The 24815-nt window shown below is 38.5% G+C and overlaps 1 protein-coding gene across 1 annotated transcript in view; it reads right to left on the bottom strand.

Annotated features, from left to right (window-relative positions):
• Positions 1 to 24815, bottom strand: part of CNTN4 (contactin 4) — a 537580-nt gene that overhangs the window by 374307 nt on the left and 138458 nt on the right. Inside the window, exon 2 of the mRNA XM_036739098.1 lies at positions 6711 to 6837. Coding sequence (XP_036594993.1) covers positions 6711 to 6837 — 127 coding nt within the window. The remainder of the gene's footprint in view (positions 1 to 6710; positions 6838 to 24815) is intronic.

Consider the following 24815-nt stretch of genomic DNA (forward strand, 5'->3'; position numbering starts at 1 on the left):
AATTTTCAAAATGAAAAGAACAACAAACTGAGGCCCGGAGAAGTAATTACCCAAGGTCGCACAGCAAGTAAATGCCAAAAGACAGGATTTGAAGCCTAATTGAGTAGGCTTAGACCATAATACAACTGAAAAAGAACCTTACTGTAAAACAGCAGGCTTATACTGAATGTGTGAGGAAGCCTGCTCAATCATATGTCAATTTGATGAACTGCTGAGCAATCAGATGCAAAATATGTATTTACTATTGTTTTCAGTTCTGTGGTTACATACAGACGTTAGGTAAATGCAGTAAAGTTTTGCCTTTGGTTGATGCTTCATTTTCTGTCATCCACCATATTTGATCAGTGGCCCAAATCTTCTCAGTTCTGCTACTACAACCACTCTTATCATCATCTACTTCTCTCCATTCATGTAGTTACCATACTAGGTCAAGCCTTCATCCTTTGTATCCTGGATGATAAAAACAGCCTCCTAATGGTTCTCCCTGTTTCCAGCCTCTCTCCACACACAGCTATCCTTTATGCTTGCTGTGGGGAATTGGCAGGGAATTAATAACACCAAAGAAGGCCAAATACTTAGGAGGGAGGGCCTGCCTAGGGGTGAGTTAGACAAGATGAAAACATGATGGATCCCATCAATGTGGGGTTTTGATTTTCTCCAACATTCACAGGCAACCCAAGAACAGGACATGGAAAAAGTACATTTTAGTACTTACTTCCCCATAGTTCGGGATGAGCAATGAGGAAGAAGCAAAGGTCAAGACCTGGAGATTCTAAGGCTGCGTCAAGCACATCACTGAAATAGGTGAGCATTGGATGTAGACTGGATAAAAAGGCAAATGAATTTAGAATTGGAGTATTCATAAATGACGGTATATTTGACATCATGGACACCAAACATAGACCTACATATTGACCTACATAGTTCACCTTTTGCCTGGATACTTGGTGCTATGTAAATCGAGTTCATGGAATACCATAGTAATATTCCATGGTGACATCTATTTGTATTGTTATCTGTAATTTAGACTTTGGAGGCATTTGGGAACGGAATGAAGATTTATCAAGTACCTACTATGTACCAGGAACCCTGCTAAGCATTTTACAATTATCATCCCAATCCATTCTCACAACAACTCTGGGAGGTAATATTTTAATGGTCCCCATTTTGTAGATGAGGACACTGAGTAAGGCAGAAGTTGTGGCTTGACCAGGGTCACATAGCTTGTAAGTATCTGAGGCTGCATTTGAACTTAGGTCTTCCTGACTCCAGGTCCGATACTCTAGTCAATGTTCCACCTAGGTGTCTCTATAATTACATTATTATATATTACATTTGAGGAGTAAATCTCCAAATACAATGCAAGCATCTTCCTATTAAATGGAGAAATAAATCAACCCACATTTATTTGTTGCTTACTAAGTGCTAGTCTCTGTGCTGAAAGCTAGCTAGGTATCGAGGGAGTTAGAGATAGGGTTAAACTTGTGATTTCTTTTATATAGAGAACTCTAAAGATCAGCACCTATTCTAGTACTTTGGAGAGTTCCTGGATATATTAGGTGACTTACATGGGGTTATCCAGCTAGATGTTTCATAAGTGGGGCTTGAAACCAGGTTCTTCCTGATTCCTAGGCTGGCCCCCTATCTACTAGGCCATACTCTCTCTTATAATAAAGACCAATAAAATACTTTCTAATGTGCTTGTTGGGCTATGTGTATGGGGGCACAACATGTTTATAAATAGATACATTAAAGACACATACTGAGTATTTGGAAGGAGTTTTATAATATTATGAGCATTATATGCTGCCTTTTTTAAAATATCAGTCAATGAACATTTATTAATCACCTATTACATGTCAGGCACTGGGCTAAACACTCAGGACTCAAAGAAAGACAAAAGACAGTCCCTGCTCTCAATCTCAAGGAGCTCACATCTAATGGGATAAAAATAGTTTTCACTTGCGAGAGATTTCCCATTGGACATTTTCTTTTCAATCAGCTGAGCAGGCCTCCACCCTGGCTCTCACTTCAAACAGTAGCAGACCCATTCAGTATGACAATTCTGAAAACTCACAGAAGAAACTGCAACATAATGTGAACTGTGATTAGAGTTTGGGACCTAGAATTGGTATCTCATCAGGAAAGCAGCTGAGGGAGTAATGAGAATGACTTTATTGGTCTGTCGCCACTGGTCATTCTATACAAAATGGTCTGTAGAAAGCATTTGATTTTGGTCTGCTTGATTGTTTTATATACAAGAACTGTTTTTTATGTGAATAGTAAAGGGAATTATTTGGAGAAAAAGTGTTTTCTGTGTAATTCTTTGCACTCTCTAGAACAAAACCTTGCCAGGTCTTCTATGACAATATAGTCCCTATTCATTTCAACATGCCCTGCATTCAGTTACTTATTTGACTGAGAATTTAAAAAAATAAAAACCTCTTGAAAAATCTCCTACTTTGTTCACGGTCTGTATGGTGCTTCATGGGCCCTAGCACTTCAGAAACAATGTAGATATGATGGCACAGGTGGAGATGCCCTCCAGTCATGACATGCTAGGAGAATTCATGGGCAGATTCATCAGTCCCCTGGGGAACCCTCACACAGTAGGAGTCTGGCTTCATTGAATTCCTTTCTTTGTGAAGTTCTAGATACACAGACAGAAATGTTCTTAGCAAGGAGGAGTTACTGCCAGTTGGGCCCTCTCTCTCTACAAACTATTTCAACTTGACTCAATGGGTTGGGGGAAACTTGGCTGATTTGAGCTTTGTGTTTCCAGGTTCAATTAAGTGCCAATGTCACAGTAGAAAGTGGGCCTACCATAGAGCTCAAACTTCAGCTAAAGACTTGAAGTCATCCTTCCTGGAGGGCCCATGTGGAGATAGGGTGAATGATGTCACATGTCCTCAGGAATGCTATTGCTTTCTGGCATGTTAGTGAGTCAGAACTGTTTCATCTTTTCTGGGCTTGGGTCAGCTCATTTAAAATCAAGGGAATGGGGACAATGGAAAGGGGAAGCTCAATGGAGAGAAAAGTACAATGTGTAGGGGTTAGATGGGGTGTCTATGAAGGAAATGTGATTGAAGCAGCCTGCTGAGTAGATAACCTTGGGATCTGTCCTAACAGTACCTTCCCTCCCTTCTCTAAGTTAACCAGAAGACTGAAATACTACAGGAAGAAAGACACTGCTGCAGTAGAAACTGCTTCCTCCATTCTTTTCCATGATCTTTGCATCCCCTAGAAGAATTTTTAAATTTTTCTTAAAGCTCATGCAGACACCAACCTGCTTTTACAAAAATTGTAGAAGAAAATTGGCAATGGAGCAATGAATGAAATGCCCCAGGTTCCCCTGTTCACCTTTCTGGGTGCATTTCATCAAAAGTTTTCTTGCTTGACTTTCTTCCTGGTGGGCTTTAAAGGAATAATTGTCTTTACATTATATTCTTCCTATTAAGCAACAAGGCAAAATCCCAATACCAAATAATGTTAAGTTATCACAGCAATGTTAAAGGTCACTATTGGGGGAAAAATGGAGTGTGTCAACTTTAAATAGGACATTCTCCACCCCCCCCACACACACACTATGGATTTTGTTTTCTTTTACATTTAAAGCATGGAAAGGTAAAGGTGAAGGTGATTCTACAGGTCTGGAAATGGGCCTGCTCCATGGGCCATATATAAACATGGAAAGCATCTGTGTTTTTGCCAGTGTTGGGAACCAAGGCAAGATTCAACAAGTCTATCTTAAAAGACTTAGTTAGGGAGTGGTCTGAGGCAATTAGAAAAAATTAAGTGATTTTATAATATCACAGAATCACAGGTCCAGTGGGGATACCAAAGATCCTCTCATTTTACAGGTTAGGAAACTGAGGCTCAAGGGGTTAAATGCCAGGGTTACACAGCCTAATTAGGAAAATTAGGACTACGGAAGCAATGGAGGAAGCTTTTGGAGAATACAGGAGCCAATGATACATCTTGGTATTTCACTAAGAATGAGGGATGTTTGCTATATTAGCTTATTTGGACTTTCTCCAGTGGAATAATCAATCAATTAATTGATTCATTTGACAAACAATGGTGGTCCTAATGAAAGCATCAAAATGAAAATGCCCTCAAGGAGCTTGCATTCCTTTGGAGGCAAATGGCATATATACGTGTAGTAACATATATACAAAGTAATTTTAGAAAATGGAGCCCCAATAACTGTGGTGATCAAGAAAGGCCTTGTGTAGGAGGTAAAGGGAATGAGGGATTCTTTGGGGCAGAAGTGAAGACATTCAAGGTATGAGTGACAGCATAAAAAAGGCAGAGATGGGAGATGAAATATTACATAAAAGGAAGAATCAACAGGCCAATTTAGCTGGAACACAGAGTATATGACAAGGAGTAACACCTCATAAACCTGGAGACGCAGCCCTTCATGGTGTGAAGGGCTTTCAATGCCAGAAGAGTTTGTATTTTATCCCAAAGACAATGGGGGTCTTTTAAAAATGAGGGCTGACATGATGGGAGAGAACATCTGAAAAGTGTTATCTCAGAGATTCAGTCTCAGAAGGGCCTTTATATTATGGATCTACCTTTTCCAGAAAGTTGTCCCCAACCTACAGGGAGCTAACAGTCACAGCACATGGATGTACATGGTTAGGGGACATTTAGAAATGATACAGTACTCTTCTGGCCACTTTCCTATGGGTGGGTCACTGAAAGATATACACAGAAATATATCTGGATCAGGGGAATAATTATATAATTCTGTGCAATTCACTCTTGCTTTTTGCACACATAGTAGGTAAACAGGAATTTCAACGACTTTCCGTAAGCAAGCATGTATTAGTATGACTGCAACTGGAATAGTGGGTAGAACATGGGACGTGGAGTTGGGAAGACCTAGGTTCAAATTTCACTCCTAACACTTATCGGTTAGGAGATCCTGGGCCAGTTATTTAGTCTTTCTGTGACTCAGTTTCCTCATTTTTAAAATGAAGGGATTAGACATTATGGTCTCTAGGGTCCCTTCCAGCTCTAAATATTTGATCTTATGAACTACTGGTTGGAGAGATGGTTGTTCTTCTTTCAATCAATAAGCATTTTTGAACAGCTTACTGTATACTAGGAGCTGTAAGGTACAGTGGAGCCAGGACATCTCATCTTGAGTTCAAATCCTGCTTCTGATACATACTGGCTGTGTGACCCTAAGAAAGTCACCTAACCTCTCAGTATTCTAGGCAAAATATCCATAAGACCTCCATTGTAGAGAAGGCGCCAACCTGCATAAGTCTAGGGAGGATCTTCATCTAGGATCTCTCTATACCAATGAAACCACAGATCAAGTCAATCATTGCATGTTAATGTGTTAAGTGCTGGGCATGTAAAAGAAAAAACAGCACTTTCTAAAGTTCTTACTCTCAATGAGCTTGCATTCAAATGAAGAAGCCATATCTATATTGGAAAAAAAAGTTTATAATGGCTACAGGTGAATGGAGGAAAAGGTGGGGGAGGGGAAGGGGAGGGAGACTGGAAAAGTTCTCTTGAGAGTATCTGAACTGAGTCTGGAGAGAAACAAAGGATCCTAAATGGCAGAAGTGGGCAAAGAAAGCATTTTAGGCATGGGAGACTCCAGTTCAAAGGCATAGAGATGGGATATTGACCATTGTGTTTTTGGCTGGATTAGAGCTCATGAAGAGGAACAACTCTCTACACTATACCTTCCTTGATACTTTGATGGATATGAGTCATCTCCTCAACATGTGGACCTGCTCCAAAGTGCAGTTCCCAACCTTTCCATTCCTAGGCATCCCCTATGAATCTTTTCCCTATTATTCCATAAGTTTTCCACAGGAACCGCATCCAACATAGCACAGGCCTTCCTTTATATCTCTTACTTAACTTGGGTAGCTGTGGACCTCTCAGGTTAAACCTCACTCTTGCTACATGACCAGGCCACCTCTTTTTCCAGTCATCCATCTCTGTGATGAGATACTTTACAAGGCTTCATCAGCACATTTTTAAAATTGGAAATTTGCTGCAACCTACTCATATCCACCATATATCTCACAACTTTGATTGTCCAGATTGGCATTCCCTAACTCCCAGACAGATTCTCCAGATTGGCATTCCCTGACTCCTAGACATATAGAATTACCAAAAGATTATAAGCTTTAAAAGTAGGATTTTATTTCAAAGAGAAGTTTGTAGTCATTAAAAGTACTGTACGGTTTCCCAAAGACAATCTAATTTTCTCTTCCACTTAGCAGAAGGATGGTGTCATATCTGGAGATAGAGCACCTGGATTTAAATCTCAGCTCTGTCCCTCCTCTTTAAAATGCACTAAGACTTTTGGGACACTGTGTAAGAATGTGCATATCCATATGTGTACCCATCATACATAACCACATCTGTATGTGTGTATATACATAAATATGTATACATACATATACATATGCATAGATTTGCATAGACATGATTTTTGTGTGTATAATTGTACGTGTATTCATCATGTATATTTCACCAGGTATATATTTTCTTCATGTGTATGTATATACCCTACACAGTACAGGTGATAAATACCAGATGTGTATATTTATGTCCATCTGAATATACATCACATAAATATACACATATAACATTCTTATACATTATAAGTGATCAATAAATATTTTATTGAGTAATAAGAGAAACTGGTAACCTTTACTTTAAACTCAACAAACCTGATAAGTGGTTTGGGATTCCCCTTAACTTCACAATTCAATTTCACTTTCTTCTCCTCTGAATCCAGTGGGAACATCACATGGCTTGGTTCGTGGATAAAAATTGGTCCGTGCAGTGTATTGTCATCTGAAATTAGAAGAGAAAATATCAAATAGTGAAGCCCCAATTTGAATTGAAATGAAACTGAGAAATAAGCATCAAGGCTGTTTTAGCCACTTGATAAGAAGCTGTCTGTTGAGGAAGCATCCAGATGAGACTGTGAGATAATCATGGGAGGGGAGAGGGGAAGTTCAATAAGCGCTAATATAGTGCCTACTGTGTGCCAGGCATTGGGCCAAGCACTTTACAAATATTATCTCAATCGATCCTCACAACAATCCCGAGAGGTAGTTTTTGTTATCATTCTCATTTTAGAGTTGAGGAAAATGAGAGCTGTGGATAACTTTATTTCTTCCTGAAAACGTATTGCACCTTTGGCCATTAAGTATAGCATTATTCATTTCTTTCATCTCTCTTCTTCTTTGTTAAAGAAACACTCAAGAGGAAAGTGACCCTGTGCCCATAGCTCAACTTCAAATTATTCTCCAGCAAGTTTTTTTCCATTATTCACAGAAGAAGGATTTTTTTTTTCTCCAATTGCTATCTCTACCTTTAAAGGAGTTATATAGCTTCTTTATTCACTGGTATTCCTTGACTTGACTTTCATACACATATGCTCAAGTCATTCCCAGCAATTCTTTCTCCCAAGCACCTTCTTACTCTCCCTTCTTCAATCCAACTCTCCCTTTGGGGATTCTGGAATTGGGTAATGATCACTTTGAGGTTTAATATGAATATATGTGGTTTCAAGGCTCAAGGTTGTGGCCCAAGGCATGTATCCCGTTGTGGCAACATAGCTAACCAGGAGGGTGTAAGTTAACATGTATACTCCTTTTCAATGTAGGTGTCTCACATTTGAATGATGTAGAAAAATATTTTCAGAATATTTTATAATAGCTATTGATAACAATGATCTACTCCATTTAGAATAAATTGCAACCTCCATTAAATCACACCAAGATGCTTTATTGTGTCAAGGGTTCTTTAAGGATATGTATGCTGAGAAAGTGAAAATTTAGGAAATTGTGTGGCATACAGGAAAAAAAATGCCAATTTGGAGTCAGTGGACCTGGGTTCAAATACCCAAAAGAACCTCTGAGTATGACCTTGGACAAGTTACTTACGGTCACTGGGCTTCAGTTTCCATATATGTAAAATTAGGAGACTGAACTTGATGGTCCCTCAGGTCTCTTCCAGCTCCAGATCCAAACTCCTTATCAAGTTCAAAAGGTTTTGAGGATATGCTTAGTGATGGATTTTATGTCTATGATCCAAAGACCAGCTTAGCAAGGTGAAGCACAGAGAGATTTGTTTCCAGAACATAGTCCATCAGGTACTGAATACTTCTGAAATATTTGGAAAATAACTACAGTGATGCATAGGGGCTGAGATCTGCATTAAAGGAGGGATTATCCATTGATAGAGTCACAATTCTTTGGAAGTATTGAGTTATAAATAACCAAGATTCTCTAAAGTGCCGATTTTCTGTTGGTTAACCAAGCTTAATGCCTATAAATTATTCTTGCCAAAAAGAAGCTGTATGATTCAATTCTTATCTAAGGAAATCCACAGTCTCTCGTGCATAGGTTTTCTGGGCTCACAAATTCTGGACAGAGAAGAGACTTTAGAAAGGTCACATCTCTAGTTACAGGAAGCAGATATCATTGCTTTTAATTTTCTAAATCAAAGAGACTCATTTTTTTTTTCTGAAGATGGGTTTTTTGCCATTTCCTTAAAGCCTGGGGATGGTATACCAACAACAAAATCTCATTTGGTACAATCAAAAGGGCAGCTAGGTAACATAGTGAGCAGAGCCCCAGGCACGAAGTCAGGAAGACCTCTGTTCAAATCTGGCCTCAGACACTAACCAGTTGTATGACCCTACACAAGTTACTTAGCCCTGTTCACCTCAGTTTCTTCATATGTAAAATGAGCTGGAGAAGGAAATGGCACACCACTCCAGTATCTCTGCCAAGAAAACCCCAAATGGAGTCACAGAGCCAGACATGACTGAAATGACTGAATAATAAAATGTACAATAAAAAGTTCATAGATGTGTCAAAGACTGACATTAACCAAATTCACGTGGTTAGCCAATGTTAAATTGGCAATTGATAATTTTTTTTCCTGTTTTCAAAGTGTATACACATATATACATACGTATATCCATATATCCATGTATACATAAATGTGTAATATATACATCCAAGTATATACATGTTTTAGTGTGACATATTGAGGAAAGAACTAAGGAACCAATGTTCTATGCGATGCACTTTGAAATACTCTTTTCCAGCCATATGTGTCTTAGTTATCCCTTATACTGATAAACTAGATACCTAAGAACATAAGATACAGAAGTACATACTTATAAACTAGATACCTAAGTACGTAACAACTGAGTTGACTTAAGTCTGGGAAGTGCCAACATGATGAGAATATTGGCATTAAAAGAATAAGAGCTCAGATTCAGAAAAGAATCATAAGTTGGATGGATTCTACACAGATTATAGAAACCCACCATTTCAGTTATGGAAGGTATGTCAGCAAACACCTGCTCTAATCCATTCCTGAAAAAAAGAATTCCTACTACAACACAGCCTCCAGTAATCATTCGGCCTCTGCTTAGAGACCTCTAGTGTGGGGAAACCTATTCCTTCCCAAAATAGTCAATTCTACCTATGGATAGCTCCAATCCCTAGGATTTTTTTCTAATATTAAATCTAAATCTTATGTAAATCTTCATAACTTCCACTCAATGATTTTAGTTCTACCTATGGAGGCCCAAGAGAATAAGTTTAACTCCACTTCTTCATGTCAGCTCTTCAAACACCTGAAGAAAGCTGTCATTTTCATCCCCCAATCCCCAAATCTTCTCTTTGCCACACAGAACATCTCCTGTTCCTTCAATTGAAACTCAAGGGACACGAGCTATCCATGATCATTTGTGTTTGGCCATTAACATGGAGTGGAGAGAGAGAGAAGCTTGCAGTTGTCAGCATGGCCATAAGCATGGTGAGGGAACTGGAAGCTATTCAATAGGACAATGAGTTGTGAAAGTTGAAGGAGCCACCTCTCTAGGGAGTGATTATCCCTATCAGTGGAGACACCCAAGCAAAGGCTAAAGGATCACTTATTGGAAAGTCCTATTCAGGTAAAGGTTGGACTCATTGACATCTGGGATCCCTTGCAACTTCCTAGTAATATTTTCTTTGTGATTCTGTAAAGTCTAGAGATGGGACTAACATAGGGTATTGTATGTTGGACAAGCCTTCGATGATGGCAATAAGCAATAATTCATTTATATACACATACACACATACATATATACATATGTATATATATATATATATATAATACATATATAACACACATATAAAAATGTACATATACCTAGGTTATGCAGTGGAAAAAGCACTGGGGCTGGAATCAGGAAGACCTGAGTTCAAATATGGTATCACACAATAGCTGTGTGAGGCTGGGCAAGTCACTTAACCCCCTTTGCCTAAGTTTCTTCATTTATAAAACGAGCAGGAGAAGGAAATGGCAAACTACTCCAGTATCTTTACCAAGAAAACCCCAAATGGGGTCAGACATGACTGAAACAACTGAACAACAACAATACACACATATGTATACACACACACACACATATATATGTATGTATGCATTTGTTTTTAGTGTCAGAAGGCTACATTTACTATAGCACATATCGTAGGCACTGCTTGTGTGCTCAGGCAAATTGCATGTGTTTATACAGTGAAAGCTCAATGCCTCTGGTGGCCAGGAATATACCAGGGCTCAAACCTTGCCTAGGGCTCACATATGTCTTATCCTATCTGTGCTTAAGAACAATGCACACCCAGTCTGCTGGAAAATTTTCCATCTGTTGCAAATTGAGGGGGAAAAGGACAAAAATGCAATACTGCATTTTCATCTCCAAAAAGTAAACATGCTAGATTCAATTTTATAGGTAATTGCTATGGTGTTCCCAGGTGTTGCCCTTGAGGGTTGTGAAGGTATTTAAAACCGAATGGTAGCTATGACTCACTGAGACACAAGCTAAATATCTGGAACTGTGGTTTGCAGACACTTTACCAATGGCATTGGCTAGTTTGCCTGATTAAACAGCTAGGCTCTGAGCAGAACCCTGAATGCCAACAACCTTAAGCCTGAAAGTTAATTCTAAAATAGTATTGTAGACCCTGCTAAATAAAGAGCAGCATAAAGTAGAAAGTGTTTAACCAGGGAAAGTACAGAGATATGGTTATGTGGAATATTTGGGACACCTTTGAGTTGCTGCATTCTGTACAGGTGAAGGTATTTTAGAAAGTATTCAGATGGTTATGCTAAGGTATAACCCTGAGGACCCCTGACCACACCCAAAATAGGTCCTTCCATTGATGCCAAGGGAACAATAAATGGGTAGCAAAAGAAGGCCTCTAAGGGCATACAAAATAAAGTTCTCTTGACAAGCTAACTCTCTTGGGCATGATCTCAATGTCATTCTCATCCCACACCCTCCCATTGCCCCAACATTGCGTTTGGCTCAAGAGGAGAATCCCTATAGTCTTGGCCATAACTCATCCTGTCACTGCAGGCCCCTGAGAAGAACCCACTGGGTCACAGGCTGACTGAGAGCGTTCTCCTCTATCTTCCTAGTCAAGGAAATTGTGTGTGTGTGTGTTAAAACTGTTAGGTCAGCAGCATCCCTATAGATAAAGACAACTCACAGAATACATTTGCAATCTCCTACAGGGAACCAAATGTAAATGAAATATTCTTTTTGTGATTTGGCTGAGTATGAGAAATATCCCTCTAAAATGGAATTGCCAGTTTCAACAATGATGACTAGGTAGATGTCATTATCATGGCAAATACAATTTAGCATTATCAGTATTTATAAAAGAAATAGCAAGGATCATACAAAGGTATTACATTAATATTATGCGTAAAAGTAGCAAAAATACACCACACTTTGCCTAATAATCTATTTGGCTGTGTTATAGAATGAAGCAACAGGCAAAACACAGAAGGAGACATGCTCGCTTGCTTGCTTAGAGAAAAAAGTTTCTTTCATTTGTCCTTGCCTTCCCCTTTCTTCCTGTGAACCCAAGAAAAAACAAGCATTTTAAACAGCAAGGAGCTGAATTGTCTAGTGACACCTAGCATATCTTAGGATGTACTGAAAGGTAATCCAAAGAGGAAATGCATTTTTCTCATCCTACTGCTTTGTTCTCCAGTTCAGGAAATCATAAAGCTGTTGCCATCATGCATTATGTCACATATAATGAGGCCCAAATCATAGGTAATGCCATATCCTGGAAATACAAAAATAGGCTCATAGAGATGAAAATAGTCTCCACTTAGGAAATAATTTCACAATGATGAAGGGTTTTAGGAACAGAAAAACAATGGCTTGATAGTGATCACATAGATATACACATGCCAGAAAGACAGAAAGAATGGGGGAAAAGAGAAGGAAGGAGGGAAGAAAAGAAACAAAGAAAAGAGGGGGCAAGGAAGGAAAAAGGGAAGAAGAAAGAGAGGGAGGAAGTCAGAAAAGAAAGAAGGAAGGAATGAAGAAACAAAATAAAGAAAAGGAGAAGAATGAAAAATAAAGAAGAGATTAAGAGGAAGAGAAGAAGAGAGAGAAATAAATGAAGAGGAAAAGATGAAAGGAGAGAAAAAAGAGAGGAAGGAAGAATGGATGGAGCAATGGAGGGACGGAAGAAAAGAAGAGTAAAAGAGAAAGAAAGAAGAAAAAGGAGAGAGAGAGAAAAAGAAAGAAGTACTTCAAAAGAATAAGAGAGCATTTTCTTTTGTCAAGTGAATGAATCTTTTGAAAATATAATTTTAGGTGACTGATTTCACCCTGATTTGGCTTGGTTCTTTACTTCCAGCAGCCTCCAAAAGGGTTTGTGAATTTGTAATTAACTGGGATAAAATCAAGAGGCCCTCACAGTTTGGACTTAATTTTACATCTCCCAAATGAATCAAAGAGTCTTAGAGGTGGGACAAACTCCAGCAGCCACCCAGTCCAACACATACATGATAAAGAATTCCAGTTACAGTGCCAGAGAAATGGTGAGCCAGCCTCTATCTGACAATCTCCAGCCAAGGCAAAGCTGTCACATTGGTGGCTGCCCATTACACCTTCCAAAGGCTTTTCCTGACATCAAGCCTAAGTTTTCCTCTTTTCAACTTCTCCTCACTGCTCTTGGTTTTTCCTTGTGGGTGCAAATGGAACCTGTCTAATATTGTTTCCATATGACAGCCCTTCAAATACCTAAAGATTGCCATCATGTTCTTGAGTCTTCTCTTCTCTGGACTGAGCAATACAAGTTCCTCCAACCTGTCCTCGTATGGCATAGAATCAAAGCTCTTTACCAACATGGATGTCCTCATATTCATGCTCACCAAATTATTAATGACTTCCTAACCTGTGGTGACTACAAGTGAACACAATATTCCAGATATGGGCCGCACTAAGCAGACTACAATGGGATTTTTATTCACTGATATCTACAGCAATAGTGATTGTCAATACCAAAAGACAAGTAGGAGGGGTGCAAACAAATCTGGAAAGACCTTTATAAAAAATGTAAAAGAGGGAGATAAGCGGAACTAAAAGATTTAAATATTCACTATGATCACATGAAGAAAAGTGAATAAAAATGAATGGGCAAATAACACTGATGAAGACTTAGGGGAGGAATTGAGAGTGTTGATTATTATTATTTTATAAAATCTGTGACTCCATTGGTGTAAGGAGCTCCCAGTAGGGGAGGGATTTCCTCTATCTGTACATGTCTGCATCTTCTTCATAATTACACTCTTAGAAAATTTCTTGGGGCACTAAGAGCTTCAGTGATGTACTCGGGGTCACACAGCCCATATGTGTCAGAAAAGTGATTAAACACAGATTTTCCTGACCCCAGGACAACTCTGTATTCACACACGATAAGTTTAGTTGCATCAAAAGTGTTCAAATTTATAGTAAAATCATTTAATTAAGAGAAAGACTGCCAATAGGTTTCTGAGTCTCCTCTTCTACTTCAATACTATTTCTCAACTTCAATAATTTTAGATTAATCTGTCAACTTCATCATGATTTATTTGGTTTTTCTCATTCTTCATAAAGGGCTGGACTGTCTAATCTCTCTACCCTTCCCCCCTTTCATATCTGTGTCCTATACCAGAATCTGATAATCCTCTCTTTGTTCTATTCTCTTTGGAAATAAGAGATAAGTTCCCTTGTTTGTACCTCTTGGCTGTCCCTCCCTTGATCCTGCCTCTTATGGGTTTCCCTGGACAATCTTTTCAATGCCTAGTTAGCTATTTAAATCTCAGGTTCCTGAGGACATAATGAGCATACCCTGAATAATTTTGCCTTGACCCCCCCCCCCCCAGCTAATGCTATTTTGCCATAATAGTATAGGTATCATCCAGGTAAGGAAAATCCTTTTACCAATGAAAACTGGCACCTTCTATGCAGTGTATAGTTTCAGAGTGTTGCCCATTGATTGGTGGGCTACTAGTAAGGAAAGATCTGGATTTGAGGGAAATCTTGTGCCTTTATTATTGACATTAATACATGATTTTTTTTTCCTGAGCCTATTCCAGATGGGAAAAGCCAGACAACACACATCTGTTGGGTTGATGATGCTTTTAACTGAAACACATTTTTATAAACTCTCAAGTACTAATATTTTTAATGAAGATCAGAGAACTTTGATTAAAAGCAAACACTTAATCTGCCTTGACAATAGAAGTCTAATGGAATCCCAAAACACGAATTTGCTAATCCAACTTGCCTATCTCTGAATATTTGCTTCCTTTAGTCTAAGGATACATACTTGCACATTATTGCCAGACTTTATTCTGGGTCTATTTCTTTAATTTCTTAAACATGCTATAGAGATCATCATTTTTGTTTGGTAAATCCTCAACTAAGTATGGATGCAAATGTTTAAGGCACATCAATTACATATTAGTAATTCCTCAAGATTAACACTTAGGGGAGTCCATTAACAAAGAGACTTTACTATTTGTATAGACCTAGGTGGGTCAGTGGATAGAGTGCTGGGCCTGGAGTCACGAAGACTCATCTTCCAGAGTTTAAATCCAGCCTCAGACACTTACTAGCTGAGTGACCCTGGGCAAGTCACTTAACCCTGGTTTGCCTCAGTTTCCTCATCTGTGAAATGATCTGGAGAAGAAAATGGCAAACCATTCCAATATCTTTGCCAAGAAAACCCCAAATAGGGTCATGAAGAGTCAAACATGCCTGAACAACAACAATGTTAGAACATGAAATAACATGCTGGGCAAAGACAAACTGATGCATCTTGTTGGACAACAGTATTCTCCAACAATCTATTTCAGAGTAATTGTCTACACCACCCTTTAACCTTGGTCTTATGCTGTAGGGTGATTATCTCAGAGAGTTCATTCCAAATTCCTTAAAAACAATTGAAGGTAAATGCAGGATCATCATCAAAAACCACAAGCATTTGTTGAAAATAAATTTTATTGAACTATGACTATTGCAGCAGAGATTTGAGATAAAACCAGGGATATTACAAGTCATTTTGAGAAGTAGCCTATTACAATTAAATAGGGTCACCCTTCAACTCTCATGATTCAAGAAAGTCAATATGGAAACCTGAAAATGGATTTCCAAGAGAAAAGTGACCTACTTAAGCAGGCTGAACCAAATAATTTAGTACTTGCTCTATTCCTTTACAGCCTTTTCAGCATCAGAGTCAACTTTAGTCACCTTATGCAATTCATAGTCACTATTATTATGTGAATAATTAATTCATCAATGGACAAGAAAAGCATAGGCCAAGATAATCTAACAACTTCTTTCTGGAATAACCATGCCACTTTCACGTGAAGCATCCTTTATGGACAGACAATTCATCTGGACAACTTTTGAGTGGCTAGAAATTCTGAGTTGTTTTATTGTTCTGTTTTGAACAAGCCCCTCCCCATTTTTTCCACTGAGTAAAAGGTCTGTTTGTAACTTTTGGATGAATTGGTTCAATGATACCTTCTATTCAGTCCCCTCTTTTCTATTTGCTTCAAGATGGAAGCAAAGTCTACATGTAACACCCTCCAGGAAATTGGCTGACTGACTTTAACCACTTTGCTATGTCTCAAAGTGGCCGCTGCTCAGTTTCCAAGATGGGAGCCAAATTCAAAGGCTTTCAGGAATGGAATTACATTGTCTGGAGTTTGATGGCATTAATAGGGACCTATCCTCAACAGGATAAAAAAAAAAAGTGTGGTACAGGGTACCAGTAAAAAAGGACAGCATTCACCAGCCTTCAGAAGCCAATGATTTTATTACTGCAAAACTACTTTAGATGAAACCTCATCCTAGGAATCAGTGCTCCAAATAATGTAAACTTAAAAGAGAAGACATCAGTGGAAATTCAATGGAATGAAAATACAAATACTATAGCATCACAGACCCTTTGTGAATTTGCAGGGCAGTGCCCTTTTCAATGCCCTGAATTTCTTCAGTACTTCCTATGCCCTTTCCTTGCTAATAATGCCCCTTGTGAGGTAGAGATTATTACTTGCTTTTAACAAATATTGAAACTGAGCCCAATGTGAAAACAAAACAAAACAAAACTTTGATGACACTATGGCATACATTAGGCTGGTGGAATAGATATTCCCCCTACAAGAGAGCATTTGGTTACCTCTGGGGCCATGTAATACTCATGCGTTCTCTTCTACCTAAGTCTAGGGTGACCTCTGAGTGCACAGTTATACTACCCATGGGTGTTTATAGTTGAAAATTACCTGGTTTGAGTGAAGTAGTAGATGATCCAGATAGACCAGAAATGCCTATGTGTCCATCTATCTATCGATCTATCTATCTGTCTGCTCATTGCTCTTTTGTGATGTATTTAGAATGCTGGGATCTGTTCCATTTATATTTTTTATGACCTTGTACACTTAAATCATTTAATCTCTGAGTCTCACTTTCATAAGATGATAGGATTGAAATATGGGTTGGACCATAGAGGCCATCTAGTATAGCACCTTCATTTTATAGTTAAGAATGATGAGGCCCCAAGATGGTAAGGGATTTGCCTAACATTATATACTAAGGCAGAAAGTGACAGACAGTATCCTCACCTGTCAAATGTGATGGTTGGATTAGATGACCTCAAAGCATCCTTATTGTTTTGGACTAAGAGCCTAGAATATTTCACGATTAGTCACATTCCTGCCTGAACGTGGGATAAATGCAAAATTCATTTCTTATCTACTTCTCAGAGTGTCCAAGTACCTCAGCATTTCCCTTTTTGCAACAGAACAAGATTGAAGGAAAGTTTTTAGTTTGCTCCTCCCCATCCCCTCCCCACCTACACACACACACACACACACACACACACTCAGACAAAATTTCACACTTTCCAAGACACCATCTGGTTGAAGCCCTTCTCAGGGCAGACGTCTGGTGTTCTTAACTCCTCTGTGACTGTCTTTGTTCCCTACAACCATTTCCTGACATCAAATTGCCTGAACACAGAATGCCTACAGGCGGTCCTTTCATGTTACATGCACTGTAGCTCCTCAAGTAATATTCATGAACCCTTTGCACCTGTCTTTTTGGCAGCTCGAGCACTCTGCCTTCTGCTTCTCTGTAACTGTTTCTGGGTTCTTAATTTGGCACACACTGAACTTGTCAATATACACTAGGAGGTACGAGAAGGAGGGAGCTGGGAGGGGTTCCCGCCAAAGTCCTGCCACATGCCTTTCCTGGAAAGGCCCACAGAACTCTGATTTAACTGCCTGTCATCTACCACTGCTTTCATTCTTTTGTATGGGACTCTTAGGAGATGGATTGAAATGCCAGGCTCATCTCATAAAATTGAATGTAAGTTCCTTGGGGACAGAAGTTGTTCTATTTTTTTTTTGTCTTTGTATCCACAATGCCTAGCATAGCACCAATTTCCTTCTCCAGTTCATTTTACAAATGAGGAACTGAGGCAAGCAGGGTGAAGTGACTTGCCCAGGGTCACACAGCTGACTGAGACCATATTTGAACTCATGAAGATGAGTCTTCCTGATTCCAAGCCCAGTGCTCTAACCATTGCATCAACTAGCTACCCCAACAAAACTGGTAGAGTAATATTTAAACGGTATAGGCTGTATCTCTGGGGATTTAGAACTAGGCAAATTTAGGAGGTATCCAAAACCCAATGGGGCAAAAGAAATGTGTAACCACAGATTGATCTTAATGTCCATTTCCTTCTATTTCAGAAACAATCTCTTTTTGCCACTTATGGATCAAGGCATGGGTACAGAGGCATCTTTTCCTAACCTTTAGCCCCATAGGACAAAGGACGCCCTGACTCATAGCATTTCCATTACAAAAATTATTCAACAAGCATTTATTATGTTCCTATTATGTTCAGGGCACAGTGCCAGGCCCTGGGGAAATGTAGAGGAAAAATAACAGTACCTGCCCTAAAGGAACTCAAGGGATAAGACATGCATACAAATATAATACAGTCAGAGGGAAAAATGCAAAGAAATACCTATGGTCTAGCTAGGGAAAATGCATGAGATGCAGAATCAGAAGACACGGGTTTCAATGCCTCCTTTCTCCCTCTTTTTCCTCTTTCTTCCTTCCAATAAAAGTGAACATGTAGATCTAGAATCTAGAGACATTGCTAAGGCAGGAACAAGTCTCAGACAGCTGATTACTTATGAGGAGGAGGGAAAGGAAAAAGAAATGATTTATCTGAGATTTCAAGCTTTGGTGTCTATGAGGATGATACTATCATCAAAACAAAGAGAGATGTTAGAGGAAATCTTTTGTTTTTGGGGAGAAAGATGAGAAGTTTACTTTAGAACACATTGAATTTGAGGTCATGGAAAAACATCTTGACCTTTAAGGTGAGGGTTTTTAGAATGCCATTTAGTTCCACACTCCCATTTGACAGGTGAAAATAGGTCCCGGAAAAGTGAGGTGACTTGTTCATGATCAAGTAGAAAAACAGGCAAGACTAAGGATCCTAATGCCCAGTCTAGTGTTCTTTCAGCTACATGGCAGAGACTCTAGTCAGGAGTTCTTAACCTGGAATGTGTGAACTTTGAATATGTATGTATGTATGTGTGTATATATATATATATACATATATATGTATATATATGTATATGTATATATGTATATATGTATATATATATAAAATATACATATATATGTATACACACATATAAATGTGTATGTGTGTGTGTTTACTTGAGTTTATTTCTATATAATTAGTTTCCTTCATAACTGCATAGTTTTCTTTATGAATTTAAAATCATTATTCTGAGAAGTGATCAATAGGTTTCACCAATCTTCTAAAAAGGGAAAAATGTATAAGAACTCTTGCCTTGGGGAGACCTCAAGATTGCCTGTTTCCAGAATGCAAAAAGAAACAGAGCTGTCTTGCTATTTCCTAGAAATATATTGGAGAAGAAAGAGAGACTCTCTTCTGGAGCGACTTAGATTATTTTGTCAGTATCTATTTCTTGATCCTTTGGTTTTTGGAGAAAGTATGTGAAAGCCACTTTTCATCAACTGGATGAGATATAACGTAACTCTACACACTGCTAATTTTTTTCCAATTATAGAGTTCTCTGAAAGTATCCCCTATCTAAGCCTTTCTGAAAGTGTGAATTCATAACCTTTCAAAGCTACCAGCATAGAATTTGCATATAATTATTGGGCATTTGGCGTCATTCTGTCATAAGGAAAAACTGGATGTATGCTGATTTACACAAATAGGAAAGTAAAAGGATTTTTGAAAAGAGATGAATGGCAGTAGGAAAAAATGCTACTGGCTTGAAGTTATAGTTATATCCCAAACATACATATGTGCATGGGCATGCACATGTGCATGCGTATGCACACACACACACACATACACACACAAAATCTCTTTTTTGAACTTTTCCAAGACAGGGTAAAAGAAACCATAATTCCTGTGTTAGTTGGCTTTTCTTCTCAGCTTAGGCTCATAGGAACCGACTTCCATCCTAAGTTGGCCACTTATAATAACTCTTAGACTGGGTTAGTCTCTAAACTTCTCTGGGTCTCAGTTATCTGATCTATAGAATTAGGAGACTGAATCAAATTATTTCTGCAGTCTTTTTCAGATCTAAATTTATGATCCTCTGAATTCTTGTTTACATTTCTCAGAGGGAGTGTCTCTTGTAAATAAAAAACACCATACATTTTCCTAGTTTAATATCAATGATACTTCTTTTCCTGAACAACATGGAACCAGTTAAGAGTAATTAAAATAGTATTCTGATTTATACATACAAATCACAATATACTGTTGATTACTAAAACTGGATTTTATCAAATATGCCCTTAGTTTGAAGAGCAATGGCTTGGAGTCTCAATATATTCACCATAAAGAAATGTATCCAGGCCTGTATCTGAATGACTTTCTCATCATAGACTCAGTCATTACTGGGAAACTGACCACATTCCCTTCAGGATTTGCCAAGCACAGCCATAGCATAAGAGATATCTAGAGGGAAGGAATTAAAAAAAAGACCCTGCTGATATGACTTCAAACCATGTTAAGAAAGATGTAGCTTCTAGGAATAAAAAGGTGATTCTCCCCTTGAAGTTAGCCCTAGTCCTACCACATCTGAACTTTTGTGTTCAATTCTGGGCATCACAGTTAAAAAGGTGATTGATAAATGAAAGAATAGCCTGAAAAGGGTAACTAGAACGACAAAGAATATTAATTCGATTTTCAAATGAATATAGGTTGAAGGAACTGGGGGTCTTAGCCTGGAGAAGAGAAAACTAGGGAAGGGTATAATACCTTTGCTTAAGTATTTGACTGGCTGTCATATAGAAGAATGATTAGATTTAAATTCCCTTTTACTCTAGGAGATAGAACCAGGAGCGTTGTATGAAAGTGCAAAGAGGCAATTTTCAGCTTGATGTCAGGAAAACTTTTTAACAATTAGAATTGTCCAAAAGTATAATAGGCTACTTCAAGAGGTAGGGGTTCTTTCTCATTGGAGTTCTTTAGCCAAGGCCGTCCCTACTATAATAAGGATTCTTTTCATCTATAGATTTGACTAGATGACCACTGAGGTTCCTTTTATCTCTGAAATTCAGTTATTTTCTAATTCCTATACTAAACTTCTCCACCATCTCCATCTTTCCTGTAGACACAAATTGATGTCCATGTTGGGAATATTTCTTGGCAATTAAGAGAACACAGTCCCATCCTTCCCAAGCCTTAGAGGCTTGCCTGGTTCTGACTCTTGTTCTACAAACAACCAAACCCATGTAAAAGTAACAAAGGCCAACTGAATTACTGATTAGGTGATGTAGTAGATAGGGTGCCTGGCCAGGAATCAGGAAGATGAGTCTTCCTGAGTTCACTCTGGCCTCAGACACTTACTGTGTGACCCTGGATAAGTTACTTAATCCAGTTTGCCTTAGTTTCCTTATCTGTAAAATGAGTTGGAGAAAGAAACAGCAAACCACTCCAGTATCTTCACCAAGAAAATCCCAAATAGGCTCACTAAGAGTCAAACATTACTGAAATGACTGAACAACAACAACAAATTGATAATGTTTTTTCTTATTCCAGAAACAATCCCCACCCACCCACCCCCGCCCCAGCTAATGATCTTCCACATTGCCAGGATAGTGGTACAGAGTCTTAGATTGTGTATTTCTTGGCTCCTGACTCTCTGTGGGACTTCTTTAATCATAGGACTCACCATAGTGCTGGAAAGTGCCTTATGAGATGAAATGACCCAGTCTCTTCCCACCAAGCAGGTCAATGATAGCATCTATGACAAATGCCTTATTTTTGCAAACCTCCAGCTGTGCTGTTTTTGTAATTCTCTTCTGATTTTTGGCCATCCTGACTACAAAGAGATTTTTTCCCATTCCTACCTTAACTTTGCTTATAAATACAAAACACATTTTGTTTTTCATCCATTCTGGAGGTTTAGTAACTAGTATACAGCCTCTTTCAAAGTGCCCGCTCTGGTCAAGCAAATCTGTTTTTGAAGCTATCCGACTTTATTGACTTTTTTCTTGGTATTATTTCTTCTTCACTGCTTGCCAGGCCACACAACTCCTCCTTCAAGACTAAATTCAAAACTCAAAATAGATCTCCTCCAGGCAGTCTTCTTTGATGTTCGACCCATACATGAATATCTAATCTGTACTTTTTAATTTGACTTTTGGTGATACTCTGTTTAATCATAAAGTGACAGAATTTAAAGTCTGAAAGTGATCATAGAATTCTGTAGTTGGGTAGGACCTCAGAGTCTATCTGATCTGACCATTGCTGCCTCTGCATAAAAACCTCTACCAAAGCGAAACCTACTCCCTCTTGAGGCAGCCAATTCCACTTCGGAACAGCACTAATTGTTAGGTTATTTTTCCTGACATTGAGCTGAAATTTGCTTTGCTGCAACCTCTATGCATTTCTATTTATTCTTCCTCCTCGACCTTCACAACCTGACTCTTTTCTATCCAGTCATCTTATAATTTACTCTACAGAGCATCTGCAGGTAAGGGTATGATTCTCTATGTGGACAGAGGGAGAGGAGAGAGGGAGAAGGGGAGGGAGGGAAGAAAGGAAAGAAGGAAGGAAAAAGAAAGAGAAGGGATGGAAAGAGGAAGGAGGGAGGAGGGAGGAGGGAAGGGAAGGGAAGGGAAGGGTCTCATTTAAATTCAATTCACTTGAAAGTCATGACATTGCCTTCCCCATGTCTTGGTCCTCTAAGAATGGAGAACAAACAACAACCACATATAACAATTTACTCCTCTCCATGTACCCTATGAGCCAGATAAACTGAAGTACTTGCTGTTCCTGTAACATAACAATCTATCTTCTGACTCCATGCATTTCCATGAGCTCTTCCCCATGACTGAATGCTATATTCCAGCCACCGTGGACCACCAGCTATTCCCTAAACTGGTCATTCTATTTCTCTCTCTCCCCGTCCCCGCATATGGTGATATTCACTCTTCCTTCTTCTCTGCCTCTTAACTTCAAGGCTCAACAAATTACCACGTCTTCCATTATGCCTCTCCTACTTCCCCCATTTTGGGGCCATTTCTCAATTTAACTCTTATTGAAATTAATTATGTAAATGTTGTGTCCCCTCCCACACTCCATACAATAGAAGCCTTTCGAAAACATCCTCCAAAACTGCAATATTTGGCAAATGAGCTTTTATCCAAAACCATTGTTGCCCCCATCTGCTGTTTCTCTGAATGTATGCATGAAACAAAACTAATTCCACCAACTCCTCTATTTGTGCATCTAAGAAAGATCCTCAAACCATCTTTCCTTCTAGATACACCCTCCATATGACTTCAGGCATCATTTATAACAGAAAAACAAATATAAGTATGGTTCAATTTTTCCAACAATAAGTCAACTTCCTGGCATTGATTGGGCAAAGATCATATGTGATGGGTGCCAACAGTAAAACCAATGGTTTGCTGATGAACTGGGAGCTGCCTCATTTTCCTACTACTTCTCACCTGCCATTACACAGCTTATAGACACACTATAGTCATTAAACCCTGTCTCTTACACTTTTCTAAGCACTGAAAAGCAGCAAATAGATAGTAAGTATAAACCAAGTGAAATTTATAGTTGAATAGAATTCTATTTCCACTATTTGGGCATCGACAGTTATAAAGTATACTACAAAATGGATCAAAATGTCACCTTTCCTCATCCCAGACACTGGGGATATAATGTTCAAGGTAGTAAAAACATTCAAACAGAAGTAACAATAAACAACCTAACCACATGGAATTATTAATACCTGTTTGCCAAAACAACTCCAAAGTAGCATCTGATTTAGCTTTAAAGAGCCTTCTCAAGATACAAGTTATTGTGGCTCTTGTTAACTAGCCAATGTTAGCTTGGTCATTGGGTCTGGGAATGTTTCTTAGGTGGTTGAATCTCTATTACTACATCACATAAAATATCATGGGAGGCAGCCTAGCACAGTGGTTCGAGAACCAACATCACATCAGGAAGACCTGAGTTTAATTTTAGCTATGGTCACACAATGATTTACGTGATCCAGGTTAAGTCATTTAATCTCTCACTTTCTTAGATAATTCCCTAAGACAATAGATTGCTAAGCAGTTGCTAATTTTTACTTGTACAGATAGTTTCCTTGACTAGAATTTTGCACATCGATACAATCAGAGTTACAGACCAAAACAGCAACATCAACAAAGTAGTCAAGGTATTAAAGACAATTTTAAGTTATGACTAGCAGTTTATACAGGAACCTTTGACTGCTCTTTCCAGGACCTGTTCAAAAGGACTACTAAGGGTAGTAATGCAGAACTTTGGAAATATGTATGAATCTTACAAAAAATGCTTTGCTAAAGGAGACAATTCAACCAATAGCTGCATTGGGAATTTCAGTGATTTCAAGGGGAGGGGTATATACAATGGTAGAAACTTGAAGACTGGGATAACATACACAATGGATTTCACCATAACAGATTAAAAAAGTGTAAGTTGAAATTTTATTTACTGGTTTTTTTCAAGGCTGTTTTAATATCATCTTTGAAAATCAGCCACAACCATTTGTGAGTTAGATAGAATTGCTGGCTTCGGGGAATGAAGATTTGTTGGTCCCAGGATCTCTCTAAATTCAATCAACTTAGATTTCATTAATTGTCTTGTTCTTAAGTGCTTAGAATTTTCAAAGCATAAGAAAGTCAACTTAAGTGAACAAAGTCACTTTTACCATCTGATTTAACTTAAATTCATATAGAACCTACTATGTATTAGGCATTATGCTAGGAAATGGGGAGACAAAGACAAAAATAATCACTCCCTACCCTAATAGAGCTTACATTTTATTGGGACATGGAACATGGTCATAGATAAATAAATACAAGCCAATATAGGAATGGAGAGGAGACTAAAGGGGGACTGTGCCTTTTAGCTAAC

The sequence above is a fragment of the Trichosurus vulpecula genome, chromosome 9 (genome assembly GCF_011100635.1).
Source record: "Trichosurus vulpecula isolate mTriVul1 chromosome 9, mTriVul1.pri, whole genome shotgun sequence".
NCBI lineage: Eukaryota > Metazoa > Chordata > Mammalia > Diprotodontia > Phalangeridae > Trichosurus > Trichosurus vulpecula.